The sequence below is a fragment of the Mirounga leonina genome, unplaced genomic scaffold (assembly GCF_011800145.1).
Source record: "Mirounga leonina isolate KUSES-001 unplaced genomic scaffold, KU_Mleo_1.0 Mir_201, whole genome shotgun sequence".
NCBI classification, from domain to species: Eukaryota; Metazoa; Chordata; class Mammalia; order Carnivora; family Phocidae; genus Mirounga; species Mirounga leonina.
Genome location: NW_023270504.1, coordinates 17713606 through 17735056, shown reverse-complemented (window position 1 = coordinate 17735056; position 21451 = coordinate 17713606). Strand labels below are relative to the sequence as shown.

Sequence of the window (21451 nt, the reverse complement as noted above, 5' to 3'; positions counted from 1 at the left end):
TCAAAAATGTCAAACAGCTGGGCCAGAAGGATCTCACTAAAAATTACATTTTTCAAAGTGATTAAGATGTTTGGAAGTATAAAAGTAAATATTCTCTAACCTATAAACAGCCACCTAAATAAAATACTGGCGGATTCTTAAACAAATGAGCTTTCTGTTCACGATTAGAATTCTGTATTTAATGAGATATATTTAAAATGCTCATTATTATACTAATGATTTTATACAAATAGTGAGTGGGTCATAATGAATTAATGAGAGAAACTGATTTTTTTTAAGAAAATATAATATCCCCAATAAATGAAAATAAATTAGATAAATAACAAATAAAAGGAAAAAGCAGCAACTCTGATTACAGATGGCACATACACACATCATGAGTTTTATTCTAACTTTTGATTCCCTGAGATCCAGAAAAGGCAAAACAAGAAGCACTTGTCTTTCAAAATAAAATGCAATTTCTCAGAGTACCAGAGAAATAACAAATTTTCTTTCTTTGCAAAGTAAATTAAATAATACCCCCTTCTCTCTATATAATACTTAAAACCATGAGGATCAGAGAAGATGTTCTCTCACAGTATATGATGGATGTGAGAAAAGAAAGGGCAGATCTTACTCCAAGTCCTATCAGAATACTCTAAACAATTATGACAGTTGTTTTCTTTATCTTAGCAACTCAAATACTTATTGGATGATGGGGCTCAGAAAAGTCCTGTGTTGAGAGCTCTAGCCTCGTACCTACCAGTGGTTGTGCAAAATAAAGGTGCCTGCCATAGGGGTGCTGAAAAGTTAATAGGCACACACACACACACACACATACACACACACAAAAACCCCCTTCATCCCAGGTTACTCATTTACTGGGATATGGTTTGCCTAGTATATAATTAATATATGTCATAAAGAATAAGGCTCCACTGGGGCCTTATTTTAGTGCTTTGGATTTTTTTTCTCACTTCCTCCATCTCATCATTTGTGGTTAAAAACAAAACAAAACAAAACACATATCCCTCTGTCTCCAGTTTCAGGAACTGATTTTGTGGGCGTAATATGTATGCAACAGTATATTTCTTCTTTAAAATCACTGACAAAATATTTTATTTTGTCAAACTTTCATCCCCTTTTAAACAGTATGACCTGCTTGTCAACATAAGTATCTGTGGAACTTTCTTGGAAGTAAACAGTCTAAATTTTACAGACTTACCTTCGATTCTAAATCAATCAGGCTCACAGCTCTGTCGTCCACTTGAAGAATCATATCCTGGGTCCACACTTTGCCCTTGGCATCGAGCAATTTCAGCTTCCTTATTCCATCATCAACAGTTATCATAGCATCTTTCCGATCCAGAACAAAGGTGGTCAAGTGCTTACGATTGACAAGAAGGAAAAAATATTTATTAACACACACATTCTCTTAGTGCACGTTTTCCAAAAGAAAGCAATGGTGACCTGACTGAAGTCAACGACCGGAGCGGAGAGGAGCCAACAACACAAGGTATCCTACAACTTTGTGGCTCTCTTACTGAGATTAAGAAAGTCAAGCAGGTTTTTGTTGAATTGAGGAAAGGGTGCCTTGAGTCATAAAATACCTCAATCTGTTTAATACCGAGCCATGTCGAGCTACATAAACAGAACATAAATTCTGAACAGCTTAAATAACATTCTCTTAAGACCGATCCCTCCCATCTCATTCCATGTTGGTTACTTAAGTGCTGAGCCACTGCGGCTTAAAACCACAGAAACTGATAAACGAGAGCAGTAGTCGGCTACCACGGTAGCAACCGTCAAACTGCACGGTACTGAAACAAAACTTCAAATCTCATGAAGCATGCCTGCTATGGGTAGAAATTGGAAAATAAGAGCAATTTAAAAATTACTCCCTGCTTAAACATGTTCTACTATAAGCGATAGTCACCTATGTAAATTCCAATCAAGAGCAAATATATCTTAAAAAATAACAACACAGGAAAAACTAAACAAGAAAACCGTTGTTTAAATAGGACTAGTCACGACTTTAGGTAAAACTAAAACTAAACCACTCAGTGAAACCATCAAAGGTGTAATTTCAAAAAAGATTCCATAATATAAAATAGAAGCCTCTGTCCTGGTTTTAGCCAAAATAAGACTGACAATGACAAATGAGTGGTTAATTTATTCTCTATGAAAATAGACCCCAGATGAACAAGACACTTCATTATTTTACATCTCAGTTTTACAAAAATCTGAAAGAAAAAGGTCAACGCAATTCAGAGTACATAAGAATAAAATAAAACGCAATTCTGATTTTACCACCAAATTTTTATGTCCCTCAAGGTTCATTCTAAATTTTAGCAAACACCAAAACATCTTACTTCAACACGATATTGGGATATATCGGACACACTGCTGACACTGTCCCGAGCATAATTCTTCCTTTGTTCTGAAAGAGAAGTTGAAGAAGTCATTATTTACCCACTAACAGGCTGAAGTTCATGTATCAGCGTCTTGTGGCCATCTCTAAAACTAGTCTATCTCACATATAAATACAGTAGCTGACAAGTCACCATTGTGTGGTATATCTGAAAACACGCATTATTCACATTAAATGAAAAAGCCAATAGAAAGCTTAAATGATGTGCAAGAACAATTTGACCCAATACAAATTTTCAGAATCCCAAAGGTAAAATCTAGATTATTAATGTTGTAAGAAAAAGAGTTATTTGGTCTAAGGGTTTTATTAATCAGATACTTACTCTTTGGTAAAAAGATAAAAACTGGCTTGTACCTTTCATCTCTTAATGTACTGAGAACAAAACACAATTGCAAAATACTGTCACAGATACTGTATTATAGGAGTTAGACTACATTATCAAGATAATGGCCACTACAAGGAACATCTCCTTTCACAACATCCAAACTCTGGAAGAGTGCCAGAGGAGATTCAAAACATGATTTAATCATACCGATAGCCATTAAACTTTAACAGTTTCCACACAGCTACCGAACAAACAAATGTGATACTCAGAATTGCAGATATCACCTGTTAGAAAATATGAGAGTTAAGTAGAAAGTTACTGCACCACACTATTGAAAAAAGCAAAAATAGACATTTATTTTCTTTTGTAAAATGCTGCAAAACCAAAATATAAAATATGCAGAGGCAGTATTTTGTACTTGTTTCTTTCTAATCAAGTAACTTGCTTATTTGTAAATTCAGAGTTGCCCTATTCTTTCTAAAGCAGAATGCTCTGATGAAAAAGAACCCTAAGTAAGAACCAGAAGATTATTGTTTCTAGCTTTGGTTCTGTCACTAAGTAGAATGCTAAATTAAGGCAAGACGCTTAGCTCTGGACCTCAGCACTCTTCTTGTAAAACAAAAGGGTTAAATAAGATCAAACCTCAAGACTCCTACAGTACTAATATTCAGACCCACACAGACACACACACACTCCTCAGCTTTCCTAATATCTAACAGCTTTTCAACAATAAACATGTTTTTTTCAGTTAATATAGAAACTTTTAGGTCTTCCTACAACTTCAGAAGCTGAAAAGTTCTGCTGAGCATGAAAGCAAAGCAAGTACAAAAATATAAAGTACATGTATAGATTCGGAATGTTAGCAGAATATTTGAAAACTGATAAATCACTGTTTCACAATACATACAAAAGTAATTATCTTTTGTATTTACCTTAAACCTTAGATGAAAAATATCCATATCCCTTATATTACATCAGCCTGATATTATTCCGGTATATTCTATTTTTGCTTTTGCAGCATTAAGTTACTTAATAGAAAAAGACACACTATGAAATTCAGTATCTTCTACCTTTCTTTTTTTGTTTGGATGATGACCTGAAGAAGTATGATCCATCTGTTCCTACCAAAATAATGTGATCAAAAAGAAAGATCTGGTTTCACCTTAAATTTTTCTATTCCAATATAACAAAGCATAATCTTCACTTACATGACTGTATTCTACATATTAAAAAAATAAACAATGATTTTTTCTGATTATTAGCTGAGCATTAATCAACGTGAGATAGTAACAAATGGATAACTGTTCTCAGGAGAACCACTGAAATGCAATATATAACTGAGGAACATATCTGACAAAAAGCACTTTGAGAAATAATCACTATTCAGAATCACTGGTTTATCACTTTCTAGCACAACTCTCTATGGCAGACTTAGGACATGAAGGTGGTTCTGTTTCCTGTGGTCTGACCGAGACAGCAAAAGAAATGGCAGTGGTTGCCATGGTATCCAATTGTGATATGGCAACCCCAGGACATTCAAATGCTTCACCAAGCCTTTCAGATAAGTGATCAGTAAACACAACTGAAGCTCAACTGTATGTTTTGTAATTAAAGATTCTCATTATGAAGTAGTATGAATGTGTTCTCCCACATTTTCAAATACAGTTTCTTAATCTCATAGAAACATATTTTATAAGTACAATAGAAAAACACTGCCTATTTGATAGTATTTGTAAAAAAACATGACATTAACTGATCACTGACTGCCTAGAAGGTGTTATTTCTAATATTCCAAATGAAGAATCCATTTTAGAAATTCTTAAACTGCTTTCTCTCCAATACTACATAATATATAAGACGCTGTTACAAGAAATTACCTTTTAAAGATCCTAACAATATATAAATGCCATAAAATGGATTTATAAATAAACTAGTAGTTCTAGTGATTTAAGTCAATGAATAAATAAAGGTTAATATTAACATTTTAATAGGAAAATTTTGAAAGACGTTTCCTGAGAGGCAATTATGGCACATTTCTTTTTTATGAGAATCATATGTACTCTCAAGTACAGTTGTAAATAGTAATTATGCTTTTAAGCTGAAAATCTCACCAAAAGTTTAAAAAAGTACGAGAAATCTAAATGAAGTCTCAATGATACTCAAGGTAAAGCCTCCAGTGACGTTCCCCACTTTAACAACGGTTTTCAGACTTGGCCACACACTAAAATGAACTTGGAAAAACAGTGCCTGGGTCCCACCTGCTAGAGATTCCAATGTGACTGATGTGGGATGCAGTTTGGGCCCTGGGATTTATAAATGGCAATCCCATTGTGCAGCCAGGACTGAAAACCAAAATCTGTACAAACGCCAACTCATTGACTACATGTTACTTCTCTAAGCTGAAATTTTTTCTTTCCGAATTAAGAGCGTAAATCATGGACAAATGGTGTATTAAATAATAACTGAATAAATCTGGCAGCAGAGTTTTGGGTTTCTCGTACTATGGGCTACTCAACTGCAGATAAAAAGCCTCAGTTTCTATCTCCTTATCTCTCGCAATCTGCATTGATTAGAGGCAGGAACAAACTTTACTTGATTGCAGTACCACTGGTTTTGGTTTTACTGTTTTTCCTACTCGCTTTTATACCACAGACCAGAATACATAAACCCAAAGAAATGGAATTAGGTGAATTCAGTAACCAATGATGAAAATCCTTTACAGATTATTTTCGCATTATTGGATTGATATGCTGCTGGCAAAACGTGGTAATTCACTTCTAGATTGGGGACATTAAATTCAGGTTACGTAAGACTTTGAGTGACTATGCTATATCAGTGTAGGTTCATCAATTGTAACAAATGTACCACTCGGTGCGGGCTGTTGATAATGGAGGGCTATACATACAGGTGGTATATGGGAAATCTCTGCAGCTTCCCCTCAATTTTTCTATGAACCTAAAACTACAAGTCTTAATTTTTTAAAAATGTAGGTTTTGGGGTGCCTGGGTGGCTCAGTCAGTTAAGCATCTGACTCTTGATTTCAGCTCAGGTCATGATCTCAGGGTGGTGAGATGAAGCCCCGCATTGGGCTCTGCATTCAGTGTGGAGTCTGCTTGAGATTCTCTCTCTCCCTCTCCCCCCATTCCCCCACTCTCTCTCTCTTTCTCTCTCTCAAAAGTAAAATCTTTTTTAAAATGTAGGTTTCATTTACTTCTATTAGTAAAATGGCAACTATAACAATATTCAGGTCTCAGTATTTAAACATAATTCCCTTTTGTTGATATTGCTGTTTATGCATATACAGCAAGATTTGTAAAAGCTAATATTCAGGGGTGCCTGAGTGGCTCAGTTGGTTAAGCGGCTGACTCTTAATTTTGGCTCAGGTCATGATCTCGGGGGTCGTGAGATAGACACCCACGTCAGGCTCTGCGCTTAGCGGGGAGTCGGCTTGAGGACTCTCTCTCTCCCTCTGCCCCTCCACCCCCATGCTCTGTCTCTCTCTAAAATAAATGAACAAATCGTTAAAAAAAAAAAAAGAGCTAATATTCAGATAATTTTATTTTCTCTTTCTCTGAAAATAAAGCATAGCTTCAAAGTAAGGATTTGGCAATTAAAAAGAAAAAGAAGTAACATAAAAGCAGTTGCTGAGTATTTATTTCTCTCTCTAAATAAAACATTGGGCTACAGCTCCTATTACACTTTACACTTTCAAGCACAGTAAAGGAGAATTCCTTTCCCACTATTTTAGTGTATAATTTCCACAGAGGTGAGGTGCTTAATGGGAATCAGTGAGGAGCACCAAGTAATAAGTACAGCCTCTCATTATCTAGGCCGCCACAATCAGTTTGACAAATCAGTACCAAAACCAAGATACTGTTTGTAAAAACAAACAAGGTCATTTTTTACATAACTACATTATTTAAGAATTAATTTCACTGGCCTGTTCAACAAATTGTTAAGACAGCTTATCCCATGAGGAGAAAAGAAGCTTTAAAATTTTCAGGTAAGGTGGGAACACTGCCAAACTGTCTTTCTGAGTCACAAAGCACTAGCACACTCTATGAAGCTGAACCTCGACTCTAACACTGCCTGACTTCCTGATAATATATAATCATGGGCCACTGACTTCTTAAGAATTAAAAAAAAAAAAAACAACTGTTCTTTAAAAAGAGGATTTAAATGTTTTCTCCAGGTAAAATATACACCGTAAATGATGAGGATAGAGAAAAGAGAAATGGATTTTCATTTCTGAATGCCACCTGAATGTGTAAGAGATCACCTGGGCTTCAATTCTGACAGTTACACAAAGGGACTAACTCCCAACCAAGATCAGAAGATAGAAAGAGACAGGAAGAGAAGAAAGGTAGGTACAAAAAAAAAAATATATATATATATGTGGGCTACATATCTATTAAGAAAAGTGCTATATTCAGGAATATTGCTATGAGAAAGATAAGTTAAGCACTGGGTAAAAATACAGAAAAGTTTATAGTGAGGTCAATCATATAGAAACTGATCGTAAGGTTTACAGATTACTTACACTCAATTCTTACCAGTCCCTCCTTGAGAAGAAAAAAGAAAAACAGGAAAGACACAAATATATTTTCCTCCTTGCTGGCTTCACAAAAAAGTTCAAACTTAAGGCTGAGAGTTGAGAGAGTGCCTGTCTATCACATTTATCCAATACTATTTGGCCTCCCGACAAAACAAATCTCAAAGTTACTATAAATGTTGGTAATGACCAAAAAAAAAAAGGCTAACTGGTAATTCCCTGAAACTCGAGTTTTTCTCGATAGAGGACGACTTTAAAGAGCTGATTATTATAAATGGTTATATTACAAATTCAGTAATACCGAATATAAAGAGAAGTTACTTTTCTAGGAAGTTCAGCTATTTAGAACACAGCAAAGCCCACACTTAAGTAAGTCCTCTGAGTGGCAGACCAATGTCACAAGGTCTATACATTGAAATTGGCACATTTTATTATGCAGACTTTAATGGGACTCTCAATTCCCCACTCAGAACTTACTCTACCAAAGATTTTCTTTCTAGTTTTTCAGCCCATACGTATCAGAAGCAATGCTAGAAGAAGGCACGTTAACAACAGGCAAAAGTAACAGGCTTGGGACACAGCCACACAGAAAAAGTAGCCACAAATATTCAAAAGGGAAAAGATTTTGAATGATTTGGTGTAAAGGTAAAGACTACAGCCTCTGAGCACATCACAGCACACAGGCGCGCGCCCACTGATGACCCTCTGAGTCATCAACAGGAGATTACAGGCACCACACCCTGATGGAAGGGAATGTTTAATATAGTTTACAAGTACTTCCTTAAAAATGATACTAAATTTTAGTGCTTAGAGACTTTGACAAGCAGCCTAGCTAGAGAAAAATACAAAACTTTCAACTCCTCGATAACAGTAGCCAAATGAAATGTTACTGTCATGAGGTATGTGGAGGAAAATGAAATTAATATTTATTTTCTCTTTATTTATGTTATCAGGGACTTTGCTGATATAAAGCCTCTCACATGCTGGCTTTGAAATTTCTTGTATCATAATGAAGAAATGACAAAACAGGCTTTGAAATTTCTTTTATCATAATGAAAAAATGACAAAACAGGGTTATTAATAAACTGCAGTATATTTTAACTGCTTTCTTTGAATAAATTAACACATATCCAAAAGAAGCAAATGTATCATCATAATTGTATAGTTCACAGTACAAAAAAAATATTTCCGGTAATATCTGGAATATAAGCTTAAAAAATATGATGAAGATTACTCCTTGACCCTGTCCAAGTATCACTGCGGTTACACATATAACATCATTTGGAGGTAACATCAAAATATTAAGGGCCTTGATTAATCTGAGGACCGAGGACAGAAAGTGATTTTCCTATGCTCCTCAATACCATGACAGACGCATTACTTCTATTTTCTCATATAAACTTACCACAATACTATCATCATTTCTATTTTGTAGATGAGGAAACTGGGGCCAACAAGTAAAATCATTTGCCCAAAACGGCAGCCCTTTGGTAGAAGGGCCATGATTCAGCCCCAAATTGCTTGGCCCTCAGAACCCATGTTGCCTCTCTGAGACTGAAGTTACTGAGTTACAGAAGCAATGTGGGAGGAACATTATGGTGTCAGACCTGAAGAGCATTCTCATGAAAAGACAAGCTGCATGAAACTCTAGAGGCAGTATCTAACCTGTGGCCAGTGTATAAAAAACAACGGTCATTACCATAGAACTCATGTTCCAGTGCACCAACTAGTATCTTCACATACCAAAGATGTTCATGTACCATCCAGGAAAGAAACTAATTCTTGAAAGATTTATTCAACTGGTTTAATCATTGTGAAAGGAGAAATTTTAAAGAAAATGCATACATTGTGATAAACTACATTAAAAACCTCTCCTTTATCAATTCCCTAGCCAAAAAAAAAAAAAAAAAGTTAGAACTTGAGACTGGGAGGCTAAACACTCAATGTTAACTAACTACAATTGGAACTTCAGCTACAACTTGCTTATTGCAAAGGTTCGTTCAAAATCTGAACATATTTCCTCCCTGTCATTCACACCATTCATTCCATGGGCATTGACTGAGAGCCCCTTTTGGGAGGGAAGTGGGGAGGATCAGATACAAAAAGGAATGAAACATTACCTGCAACTTCAAGGAACTTAAAATCTGCTTGTTTCTAAACCAAATACATTTGCTAAGTTTTCCTTCTTCTTTATAAATGCCTCTTGGATTTGCCCTTTTCTTTCCCTTCTCTTTATATCCTCTGTTTTACCAATACACTGTTCATTGTTGTCACACTATGCAAAATTGTCACATTTTCTTACAATCAAGATTTTTAAAGTTATGCGACTTGGACAAATCATCTCATCTTAGAAAGGAGCCTCAGCTTGTTCTACATGTAAAAAGGGGAAAACAGAAATTTACTGCTTATAGCCTGGTGATTTTCAATCCTCAGATCTATGATTTTTTGAAGAAGCTCCTAACACAAAATAAACATTAAAATTTGCAAATGAATTCTACTTTTTATCCCTTACCCCTTTCTTCGCTCTCTGAAAACAGATTTTTGGATCTATGGTATTTGTGAGAAGATAAAGTAAGACTCTTTCGTCTTAACAAAAGTCTTAGGGCTACTATTTAGATGTCTGACTTACCTATTTCCATTCATACTCATCATATCCATCCTCAATGCTGCTATGACAGTGACCCAAGACAACAGACCTTTTATACCCCTGACTAAAAAACTTCAGTGGCTAGGCATTTCCTGCAAACAATGTCCAAATTCCTTAGTATGATTCTTCCCACTGTGGTCCATGTTTAGATAATCTTATTTCTCAATGCACCACCTTGCACCCTTCAGTTAAGACCAAACCGTTTGCAGTTCATTCATTCATTATATCCATTCTACAAGTATTTACTGAGCGTAAATTTTACATTAGCCACTGTGCTATGCTTGGGGAATCATGAAGTAAGCAAGGCAGAGATGCACCAACTTCACAGAGCTCACAGTCTAGTTTATAAAGGGTTCATACTGCTGTTTACAGCACCCATCAGCCTCCCAAATGCCTGGAGCGCACTACTTACATTTCAGAGTTCAGTTCAATGCTCAGCTCCTCTGTGAAATCCCTTCTGACTCCTACCCCCACCCACATGGAAGAACTGACCACTCCACTGCACCTCAGACACTGCCATCCAAGCTTATTTAGCTCTTTATTGTAACAATGGAGTCTACCTCACCAAAACAGTGCATAAGCAATGACCATGTCTTATTCATCTTTGGAATGACTAAATTGTCATGGAAACAGAGACTATGAAGACCTTGGCCTGGCACCCAGAAGTACTTAATAAATATCTGCCTAGAAATGAAAAGACTGAAGGAATTAATTATTTTGTTTTTTAAAAAAATAAAACAAAACCAAAAAAAACCCTCTTCTTTTTCAGTTTCTTCAAGTCATCCTCTAGACTGCAAGTCCCTTAAAGTCAAGAACCAAATATTACTAGCTCTGTTCTGTTCACATATTAATCATAAATAAGCACCTGTTGAATATATTCTCTGGATCTATAATTCACAACTACTAGGACATGGTAAGGATGTCATAATACAGTCCTGGAGAAAACTGAAACCAACACTAATCAGCCTGACAATACCATAAGAAAATATATCCGTGTATGGTATAAAATCCATTTTATAAATGTCTGATTTGAGTCCTAAGGCCTAGTCACTCAATACACAGGCAGAAAAAGAGTCACAAAACCTTAGAATTGTTCATTCTTACTACACCCAAGACACTGTAGATCCAGATAATGTAAAAAAAAAAAAGGGGGGGGGAGAATTCCAAATTTATAAAAGGGTGTTAGTTCCTATGGCAGATAATAATAAGGATACTTCCAACAATAATAGCAAATATATACACTACTTTCTGCTTGTCAGGTTCTGCTAGAAGCATTTTACATGTACTAGCTCATTTAATTGTCAGATCAACTCTATGAGATATCCCCATTATATAGATAAGCAAAATTAGGTAAAAAATCTTGTCCAAGATCATTCAGCTAATAAATGATAGAAGTGAATTTGAACCCAGGAAGTCTGGTTCCAGAGTCTTTGCTCTTAACCACAGTACTATTCTGAGTCTTTTAACCATAATACTATTATTATTATTTATTATTGTGCAATAATAAAAGCCCATGCAGGGGCACCTGGGTGGCTCAGTCGTTAAGCGTCTGCTTTGGCTCAGGTCATGATCCCAGGGTCCCAGGATTGACCCCCACATTGGGCTCCCTGCTCCGTGGGGAGCCTGCTTCTCCTTCTCCCTCTCCCCCTGCTTGTGTTCCCTCTCTCACTGTGTCTCTCTCTGTCAAATAAATAAATAAAATCTTAAAAAAATAAAATAAATAAAATAAATAAATAAATAAATAAAAGCCCATGCAGATCCTGTGGAAAAAATGCATTTCCAAACATATGTGGTGTATTTCAGGAGTCCTGAACTTCTTTTTAGTAATGATTTCTATTTTATACTAAAGTTTAAGAATATATTATTTACACATGAGACAATCTAGAGAGGACAAGGGAAATTAAAGAAGAATCAAGGAGAAAGCCTACTGGTTTCACAATACAGAAAGAAATGATACTATAACACTACCCAAAAGTTCAAGACCTATAAGGAAGAAATTCTGTCAACTGTCAGCCGACAATAAAATGGATCATTTATGAAGATCAACAATTATATCACAAATAATTAGCTAGGAAAATCCACCTAAGGCATTGATGTCATATTAAAGACTCCTTAGAAAGCACTGCAATACATCTGTGGTTCTAAATTACATGATAGTAAGCAGAAGTCATATCTTAGTAGCTTTTATAAAAACTCTTTTTTAAACAATCCTTATCTCTCACTATGTCACTCCAAATAATATAAACAAGGCATGGGTTCAAATTACGAATCTGAATACGTAATTTGTAAAATGTGGTTAGAAGTAGAATTATACCTCGTCAAATAAACACACATACCATAGAGGGCCTTTGCACTTGTTTTTGAACTGTGTTCTCTGTCCATTTGGGAAAAGGTGGGTGATGATCCATAGCCACTGTAATAAAGAAAAAGAAGAAAAAAGGTCATTGTGCTGGGTTGAAGTCCAAAGTAAGCAATAAAAATTCAAAACTACAAATAAAAATTCCAATGTACCACAATCACCATGTGTTTTTAAAAAAACACATTGAGTTAATGCTAACTAGGTTTGTCAAAATGAGCCAGATCCTGCTCTGGTCAAGAAACAGAATATAAACCACACTACCCCAGTGTGGACGAGGTAGGTGCAAATCACAGCCTCCTCTCAAACTCCAAGTCAGAACCTTCCTAAGAAGTCAATAAGGCTGAAACTATCTTAGAAGAGTTTAAGTTTGCCATACTAAATTGAATTGTGAGCAATGATCCAGGCATAAAAAGTACTCAATGATTTAACCTATAATGGAATAGACATTATTTTCACAAAAACTTAAAATGTAAAATAACACTTTATCATTAAATTTGACCACCTTTACCCTACTTCCAGCCTCCTGTTACTAATACGGGAGGTGGAGTAAACGTATCACTTGAATTTTAAAAATTTATTCAGTAAACATTTATTAACCCCAAAAATCTATTAGAATAAGGATTACGGCAGGGGACATGGTCTGTTAATAAAATAAGTAAGTAAAACCATTACAACAGAATGTGATATCTGGATAAAACTAATAGATATTACAAGTAAGATAAAAGAAGGATTCAATTTTTATCAGGATGTGCAGAAAGACTTCACCACCAAGTTGGCATTTTTGCAGAATATAAATTGGAAAGAAGCTCTATGGATAGGTGGAAAATTAAATGAGGAAAAGGCGTGTGGAACTGGCTCAATGACTAGCATGGTGTCCAAGGGGACAATGCATCTAATGGGGCATGCCTAGATTAGAGGAATGGCTTCAGACATAGGGAAGGCAAATAGAGGGCTTAAGAATTTTACATTTTTATTCTCTGGATGCAACAAATATTTTTATACAAGAACATGACATGATCAAAAACATTTTTAAAGAAAATAATCCAAATGGCAAGGTAACCAGGTAGAGGGTGCTGCAAAAATTATGGTAGGAAAAAGGCCCTAAGTAGAGCTAGAATAGAAAGAAGGAAGAGACAGAAACAAGAGTTCCTTTATAGAAGAAAATATTATAAATTCATGATTAAGTGGATATTTATTGTTTTTTTGGTTTTTTTTTTAAAGATTTTATTTATTTATTTGAGACAGAGAGAATGAGAGACAGAGAGCATGAGAGGGAGGAGGGTCAGAGGGAGAAGCAGACTCCCCGCCGAGCAGGGAGCCCGATGCGGGACTCGATCCAGGGACTCCAGGATCATGACCTGAGCCGAAGGCAGTCGCTTAACCAACTGAGCCACCCAGGCGCCCATGGATATTTATTGTAAGAAAAGGGAGGAAGATTGAGGGTGTGGCCAAATTTTCTGGCTTGAATAACTGATGGACAAGATAAAGACAGCACCAGACAATACTCCCCAGGTGTCTCTTACTGACAAATACTAAAGAGATTTGCATTGATCTTTGTAAAGAAAAAAGATGAAGTATAACTCTTTACAATGTGAATAACCTATGAATTCTAAAAAATGATGAGCGAACTCTGTACCACAATGGCCAATATAAAATAACTACAATATTAACCACACTGTATAAGGAAACAGCAACTTATGTCAGGGACGTGACTTCAAGTTATACCTGGAGCCACAGGGATTGTTTTGTTTGCTTGCCTGATCTTTTTATTTGTTTTACATACCGATAAGTAGCTTGACAGACTGGACTAGAAGACATATAACTCTCCTCAGATGCCAGTATTTTATAAATAAAAATATAATAGAATGCTCCAGAGAAACTGAAATCTCTGAAGTAAAGAAATAATACATAAAATACCAGAACAAACTGTCTTCTATTAGATCACTGTCACAGAGGAGGATATTACCTAACCATCTTTTTCTTTCCAGACACAGTAAACTTTTAAAATTAGAAAGAAATTATATATTAATGAAGAATAAACTACATAAAGAATTGGAATTAATCTTTTCAGTAAAAATACAAAACAAAGCCATCAAATCAAATCTAAAAAGAACCCCAACAGGGGTGCCGGGGTGGCTCAGTCGGTTGGGCTTCCAACTCTTGATTTCGACTTAGGTCATGATCTCGGGGTCATGGGATGGAGCGTCACATGGAGCTCTGCACTCAGAGCAGAATCTGCTTAAGGTTCTCTCCCTCGCCCTCTGCCCCACCCCCCGCTCATGCACTCTGTCTCTCTGTCTCTTTAAAATAAATAAATAAATCTTAAAAAAAAAAGAACCCCAACAAATTAAATATAAACCTTCCAACTTACTTCATTTGAGCTGGATACATTCCAAAACCACTGGGATGATTAGAAATATGACCATTCATTGTGGTTTTCACTCCTGGGTTCTGAAAAAAGAAAGGTACATAGATTAAAGGTAATAAAAAGGTCAAGACATTTCAGTTTCAAGTTCTTCATTCAACAAATACATGTCACTGCCGGGATGACAGAGATACAAAGAGAACGATCTCCACCCTTAAAGTGCTCTGGCGCCAGAAGTGCAGATGGACATATAAACAAAGATTCAACTGGCCTTTAACATTAATGTACTAGAACGGTAAGCAAATTTAGGCAAGTAAAAGAAAAATCTAAGATATAGTTTTGAGTCTTCTACATATAGAAGGCATAACTGTATGTTCTGCTCTAACTCATAATCAATTCTTGGTTTTATGAAATGTTACTTTGTTTACTGTTTCATTATGCAAGTAATATAGGTTCATTAAATTTAAAAACCTGAGAACAGGAAAGTGCAAAATACAGAAAAGCACAAAGGGGAAAAATAGCACCCAGAGCCCTATCATTTAACAATCCTGTCATTTCCCTCCAGTCTTTTTCTTGCATCTACTTTTCTTCTTTCTCCCTTCCTTCAAAGCATGTTTGACAAAATCCTATACACACACACTTGGATACACCTTTTTTCCAAGAAGGTATCCATTTACATATTCCTTTTACTTTTCGTGAGAAAGCAATTTTAAAGTTTAAAGTTTAAAGTTAACACCAGATATTTAATTTCAGAAAACATTTTTAATATGTTTCACAAATTGAACAAATTCCTTCAAACAAGATGAATAAGTAAAACTTCTTGCTAAATCCAATGGCTTTTTCTTTCTTTGTTCTCCAAGACAGTACTGCTTACACCTGATTTCTTTTTTTTTTTTTTTTAAGATTTTATTTGACAGAGAGAGAGAGGGAATGAGAAAGCGAGTGGCAGGCAGAGGGAGAGTGAGAAGCAGGCTCCCTGCTGAGCTGGGACCTGGACACGGGACTTGATCCCAGGACCTTGAGATCATAACCTGAGCCGAAGGCAGACACTTAACTGACTGAGCCACCCAGGCACCCTACACCTGATTTGTTTTTATTTACTCCTGGATACTTGGGCCTTCTTGGGTTCTGTGACACTAAACAATTCTGGATATTACCTTACTTTTCCGACTTTTGTATACATTATATTACTATGTCTTTCAATAATGGAGAGGTAGGTAGGGCACATCCCAGCTTTATTATAAGACAAAGACAGAGGGAGCAGTAGAACTAATAACTACTGAGTGACTATTATGTGTCAGGTAATATGACTGATACTTCCAAGGTGAACAAAACAGTCCCAGCTTTGGGTCAATAGTCTAGTGGGAAAAACATTCACTTCGTTAAAAATTTTTTTCTCTTACAAAGGATGATATGGGGTCCATTTTGAAAGGGCACTTCATTCAGATTAGGAGGCCGTAGAAGGCCTACAGAAAGAAATTACATTCAAGACCAGTAACTTCAAGTTAATTCTTTTTTCATTCTTCAGATCCCAGTTCAATCACAGTGTCCTCAGGGAAGCTTTGACTGACCTCCCTGAATAGGTAAAAGTCCACTATCAGACATTCTCAGACTATAAACCATTTTTCAAAGTACTTTCTCAAACTATAAGCAATTTTTCAAAGTACTTATCACAGTTATAATTTTTCATTTGTTTAAACTAATTCTTGACTCTTCAGTAGACTAGAAGTTCCATAAGGGCAGAGACTTGTTTAATGCTGTTTCTCAAGCAGTAAGAACAGTACCAGGCGGGCACCTGGGTGGCTCAGTTGGTTAAGCAACTGCCTTCGGCTCAGGTCATGATCCTGGAGTCCCGGGGTCGAGTCCCGCATCGGGCTCCCTGCTCAGCGAGGAGCCTGCTTCTCCCTCTGACCGTCCCCCCTCTCATGTACTCTCTCTCATTCTCGCTCTCTCAAATAAATAAATAAATCTTTAAAAAAAAAAAAAGAACAGTACCAGGCATAGAATAGGTGGTAATTAAATATTTATTCAAAGAAAGAAAAAAAGAAGGAAGTCCGTGTCCCGCTTTTGAAAGACTTTATTGCATTCTTAATGATACAAAATTAATTCATATGGAACACAGAGTAAATAAGTCCCAATGTATGTGGCTCTACTTTTAATCTACTAGAGATTCAAAGGGAAAAGCCAGGCTGACTGCCATAATTTTTGGAAGGGGTGAGACTTGACCTATTTCTTAAAGAAGAGTTAAGGATTTAGAAAGGTCCTCAAAACACTCAAGTTTAATTCAAGCTTTCCCAATAGTCCTGTTCATATTTATTCACAGCTTAGAAGCAAATTTCTAAACTAAGGAACAAAGAAATGTTGACCTCTCCCCTTGATTTACACAATTACATAACATTAATTTACAAAATTACTACATTTACAAAATTACATTACACTTATATTACATTGTTATATTCTGTTTGCATTGTTTTTGTGATCTGATCATACTTGAATATGATCAGTATACAGATAAACCAGTTCTCTGGGGAAAAATTAAATCCTGATTTGTAGTGACTTCCATGGTATAAATATTTCCACTATGGCTCATCTCAAGCTATCAATACTTTTACAAAATTCCTAAATATCCCACAGTTGGTTCTCATACGCCTATAGGACCCAAACACATCATTGTTACATTCTAGAAGTTGGGCCTGGAATAACATTCTGGATCTAGAGCCCATGGCTAGACACAGTCATTCACAGAAGCCTATAATTCTATTTCTGGCACTAACTAGCTACACAAGTCAATTAAGCCTCTGTTTCAATTTTCTCATCAATAAACTAGAGATAATTCTTGGGTCTTTCTAACTCACAGAGCTAGTGAAAAATCAAATGATGGATGTGTAAGTTTCTTTTAAAGTTTTTTTTTCCTTTTTTTTTTTTTTTTAAGTACTCTTTCAAAACAAGCTGGTTCGTTCAGTATATAAATTAAACCCCCAGGGTTTGTACTGATTTTGATCTGGTTTGCATTTTAAAACCACAGCAGCTGGTTTTAATAAAGAGTGATAGCCACAGCATCTCATCATTTTCATGTTTAATTCTTCCTGACAGTCAAATAAATGCATGGCTTGTGTTTTGTTTTTAAAACGGTGATCTGTCAGAGTAAGAGAATATTACAAAAGGGAATAGAAAATGTCAATTTGCTAAATTGAATTTTAAATATAGAAATTTTTCCTATCTGGCAATCACAGTGTCACTTGTCACAGATGCTCATGTAGCAATATGGAGTTTTCAAATATTTAAATATAGCAATTAGAGTGCACACCTTGCAAAGGAGACAATTACAAATGTTTGGTTTTCCTTCAGGCTTTTAAAAGACATATTCAAATTATAGCTATGTAGACCATATATATAGTTTAGAGGAACCTTCAAGTCTTCCTAAAAAAAATAGGCGTTTTCATTTTTATTAACTGTTAAGCAAAACAACTTAAAACTAAGGAAACAAACATTTTCTTTATCATTTTACAGAGTCACAAATTAGTTAACTCTACCAAATAAGCTACTTAATCCTGCTAAAGGTGTACACTAAAACTGTCCTAACTGCTTCCACAGATTTGAGATTACAGCTTCACTTTCCTTATAAAAACACTTTTCATAACTTATAGTTATTATAATTTTATTTTCTACAGAAGATAACATTCTTCAGCCAAGCAAAAAGAGTAAAATGGCAAATTTAAGATCTAAGTTAAGCACACCAAAAATGGTAAACACTGAAATTCTCAATGTAAACAGAGTCTATGAAAAATCACTATAAGCAGAAATAAATGAGGCTAATCAAAAGGAATGAGATCTTGCCATTTGCAACGACATGGATGGAACTGGAGGGTATTACGCCGAGCGAAGTAAGTCAAAAAGAGAAAGACATGTATCATATGACCTCACTGATATGAGGAATCCTTAATCCCAGGAAACAAACTGAGGGTTGCTGGAGTGGGGGGTGGGGTGGGAGGGATGGGGTGACTGGGTGATAGACACTGGGGAGGGTATGTGCTCTGGTAAGCACTGTGAATTGTGCAAGGCTATTGAATCTCAGATCTGTACCTCTGAAATAAATAATGCAATATATGTTAAGAAAAAAAAAAAAGAAGAAGAAGGTAGCGGGAGGGGAAGGATGAAGGGGGGGAAATCGGAGGGGGAGACGAACCATGAGAGACGATGGACTCTGAAAAACAAACTGAGGGTTCTAGAGGGGAGGGGGGTGGGAGGATGGGTTAGCCTGGTGATGGGTGTTAAGGAGGGCACGTACTGCATGGAAAACTGGGTGTTGTGCACAAACAATGAATCATGGAACACTACATCTAAAACTAATGATGTACTATATGGTGATTAACATAACAATAAAAAATTTTTTAAAAAAAAGAAATAAATGAGGCTATCCGTAATAAGGCAAAACCAGAAAGCTACATTTGTATTAGACAGTGTTGAGATCCCAAATATAAATAAATAAATATTTAGATTCCTTTTCCTTTTCTTTACTCTTGCTGGCACTTCATAACACTTTCGAATTGATGAATGATTAGGTAGTCATTACTCAATGTTAGAATACCACCCACCCATTTTGGCTACTAAACAAGAGTAGCTCTCCCTGTATACTGAGCTGTCCTTGAAATAACTTGTTCTCTCAGAAAATGCCAGACTTTTTTTGTTTAAGTTTTGGTTGGCTTGTTTAGGTTTGACAGAGTATCTTGAAGTATCTCGACTTTGATTTCAATTTAACTAAATTCGTATCTCTTGGTCTAAATTATAACCAATGGCAGGGGAGGGGGATGGGTATTGTCATCATTACTTAGGGTTTTTAACTAAAAAATCATTGAAATTTAATTTTTAGCAGTACTTTGTGACATCATTTACCAGGGGTTGTGCTTAAAACATAAAAACACAAAGAATTTATTTTAAACCTTCTGAAGCATCACATGTTCCGTCTCCTGTGCTGTCTTCTGGAGTAACGACTTTTCAATACATGTTACCAGTACTGTCAATATAGTGGTCTCTACTCCTCTGTCACTTGGTCTAATATTCAGTAATAAAGAGTTTGTGTGGGGGCTCCTGGGGGGCTCAGTCGTTAAGCGTCTGCCTTCGGCTCAGGTCATGATCCCGGCGTCCTGGGATCGAGCCCCGCATCGGGCTCCCTGCTCCGTGGGAAGCCTGCTTCTCCCTCTCCCACTCCCCCTGCTTGTGTTCCCTCTCTCGCTGTGTCTCTCTGTCAAATAAATAAATAAAATCTTAAAAAAAAAAAAAAAAGAAGTTTTTGAGGTAGTTATTAGCTCCGTTTTGTAGGTAAATGACAGTCTCAAATAAGTTAAGACATCTGCCTAAGTGGTAACACAAGAAGCCAGAATTCGAAATGCATGGGTTCACTTAGATGCAGATTTATTTCAGTAACTCCAGTACAGTACTGTAAATGGATTTTCTCTTCCTAATGATTTTCTTAATAACATTTTCTTTTTTCTAGCTTACTTTATTGTACTGACTAGAGTATATAATACATATACAAAATATGTGTTTATCGAGGTTTATGTTATTGGTAAGGCTTCCAGTCAACAATTAGCTATCAATAGGTAAGTTTGGAGGAAGTCAAAAGTTCTGTGATAATTTTCAAATGTGATGGGGTTGGTGCCCCTAAACCCCATGTTGTTCATGGGTCAAGTGTATAAAAGTGGGTCTTCTGAGTGCTTCATTCACATGTAAATAGCATGTGATACCCATAAATTTACCTGGACCATTTACATTTCTTCCATTATAATTAAATACATATTACAGGAAGAGAGGAATAAGTCTCCAATTTAGCTGGAATCCTCCAACAAAAATAAAAATATGGGGGCGCCTGGGTGGCTCAGTCGTTAAGCGTCTGCCTTCGGCTCAGGTCATGATCCCAGGGTCCTGGGATCAAGCCCCACGTCGGGCTCCCTGCTCTGCGGGAAGCCTGCTTCTCCCTCTCCCACTCCCCTTGCTTGTGTTCCCTCTCTCGCTGTGTCTCTCTGTCAAATAAATAAATAAAATCTTTAAAAAAATAAAATTAAATTAAAATTAAAAAATAAAAAAATAAAAATATGGTAGGAAAGGGAACAAAATTCAGAGAGAGAAGAAACTGTCTTAACCCTTCTTTATTACCAGGCCCCCTATCCCACTGAGGCACACACTGGGGTTGGGTTTTGAGAGAAATAGTGGTAGGATTGGATCTTGAACTGTTTCTCAGCAAAGTGTACGTTAAATTTCATAAGTAACATGCAGAATTTTAACTGAAATCTCCACATATATATTTATGTGTGAGTTTTCCTCTTTTTACATATACCTTGCCTTACACATGCTTGAAAAAAACCTTTTATCAAAATGTTTCTCTCCCTGATTGTATTATTTCCACAATTCACAATGGACTTACGGTTAGCCTTGTATAATGACTGCGGCAATAAACACGTTTAAAGGAGTATATACTTCAAAAGTAGGGATCCGAAGGGGTACGTGCACCCCGATGTTTATAGCAGCAATGTCCACAATAGCCAAACTGTGGAAAGAGCCAAGATGTCCATCAACAGATGAATGGATAAAGAAGATGTGGTATATATATACAATGGAATATTATGCAGCCATCAAAAGGAATGAGATCTTGCCATTTGCAACGACATGGATGGAACTGGAGGGTATTATGTTGAGTGGAATAAGTCAAACAGAGAAAGACATGTATCATATGATCTCACTGATATGAGGAATTCTTAATCGCAGGAAACAAACTGAGTGTTGTTGGAGTGGGGGG

General features: G+C 36.1%; 1 protein-coding gene across 6 annotated transcripts in view; it reads right to left on the bottom strand.

Annotated features, from left to right (window-relative positions):
* The window catches only part of EPS8 (epidermal growth factor receptor pathway substrate 8), a 177382-nt gene that overhangs the window by 49158 nt on the left and 106773 nt on the right, over positions 1–21451 (bottom strand). For all 6 annotated transcript variants that reach the window (XM_035028152.1, XM_035028147.1, XM_035028151.1 and 3 more), the window contains 4 exons: positions 14665–14744; positions 12271–12347; positions 2352–2419; positions 1205–1366 (listed from right to left, as the gene is read on the bottom strand). In XM_035028152.1, coding sequence (XP_034884043.1) covers positions 1205–1366; positions 2352–2419; positions 12271–12347; positions 14665–14723 — 366 coding nt within the window. In that variant the 5' untranslated portion in view covers positions 14724–14744. The remainder of the gene's footprint in view (positions 1–1204; positions 1367–2351; positions 2420–12270; positions 12348–14664; positions 14745–21451) is intronic.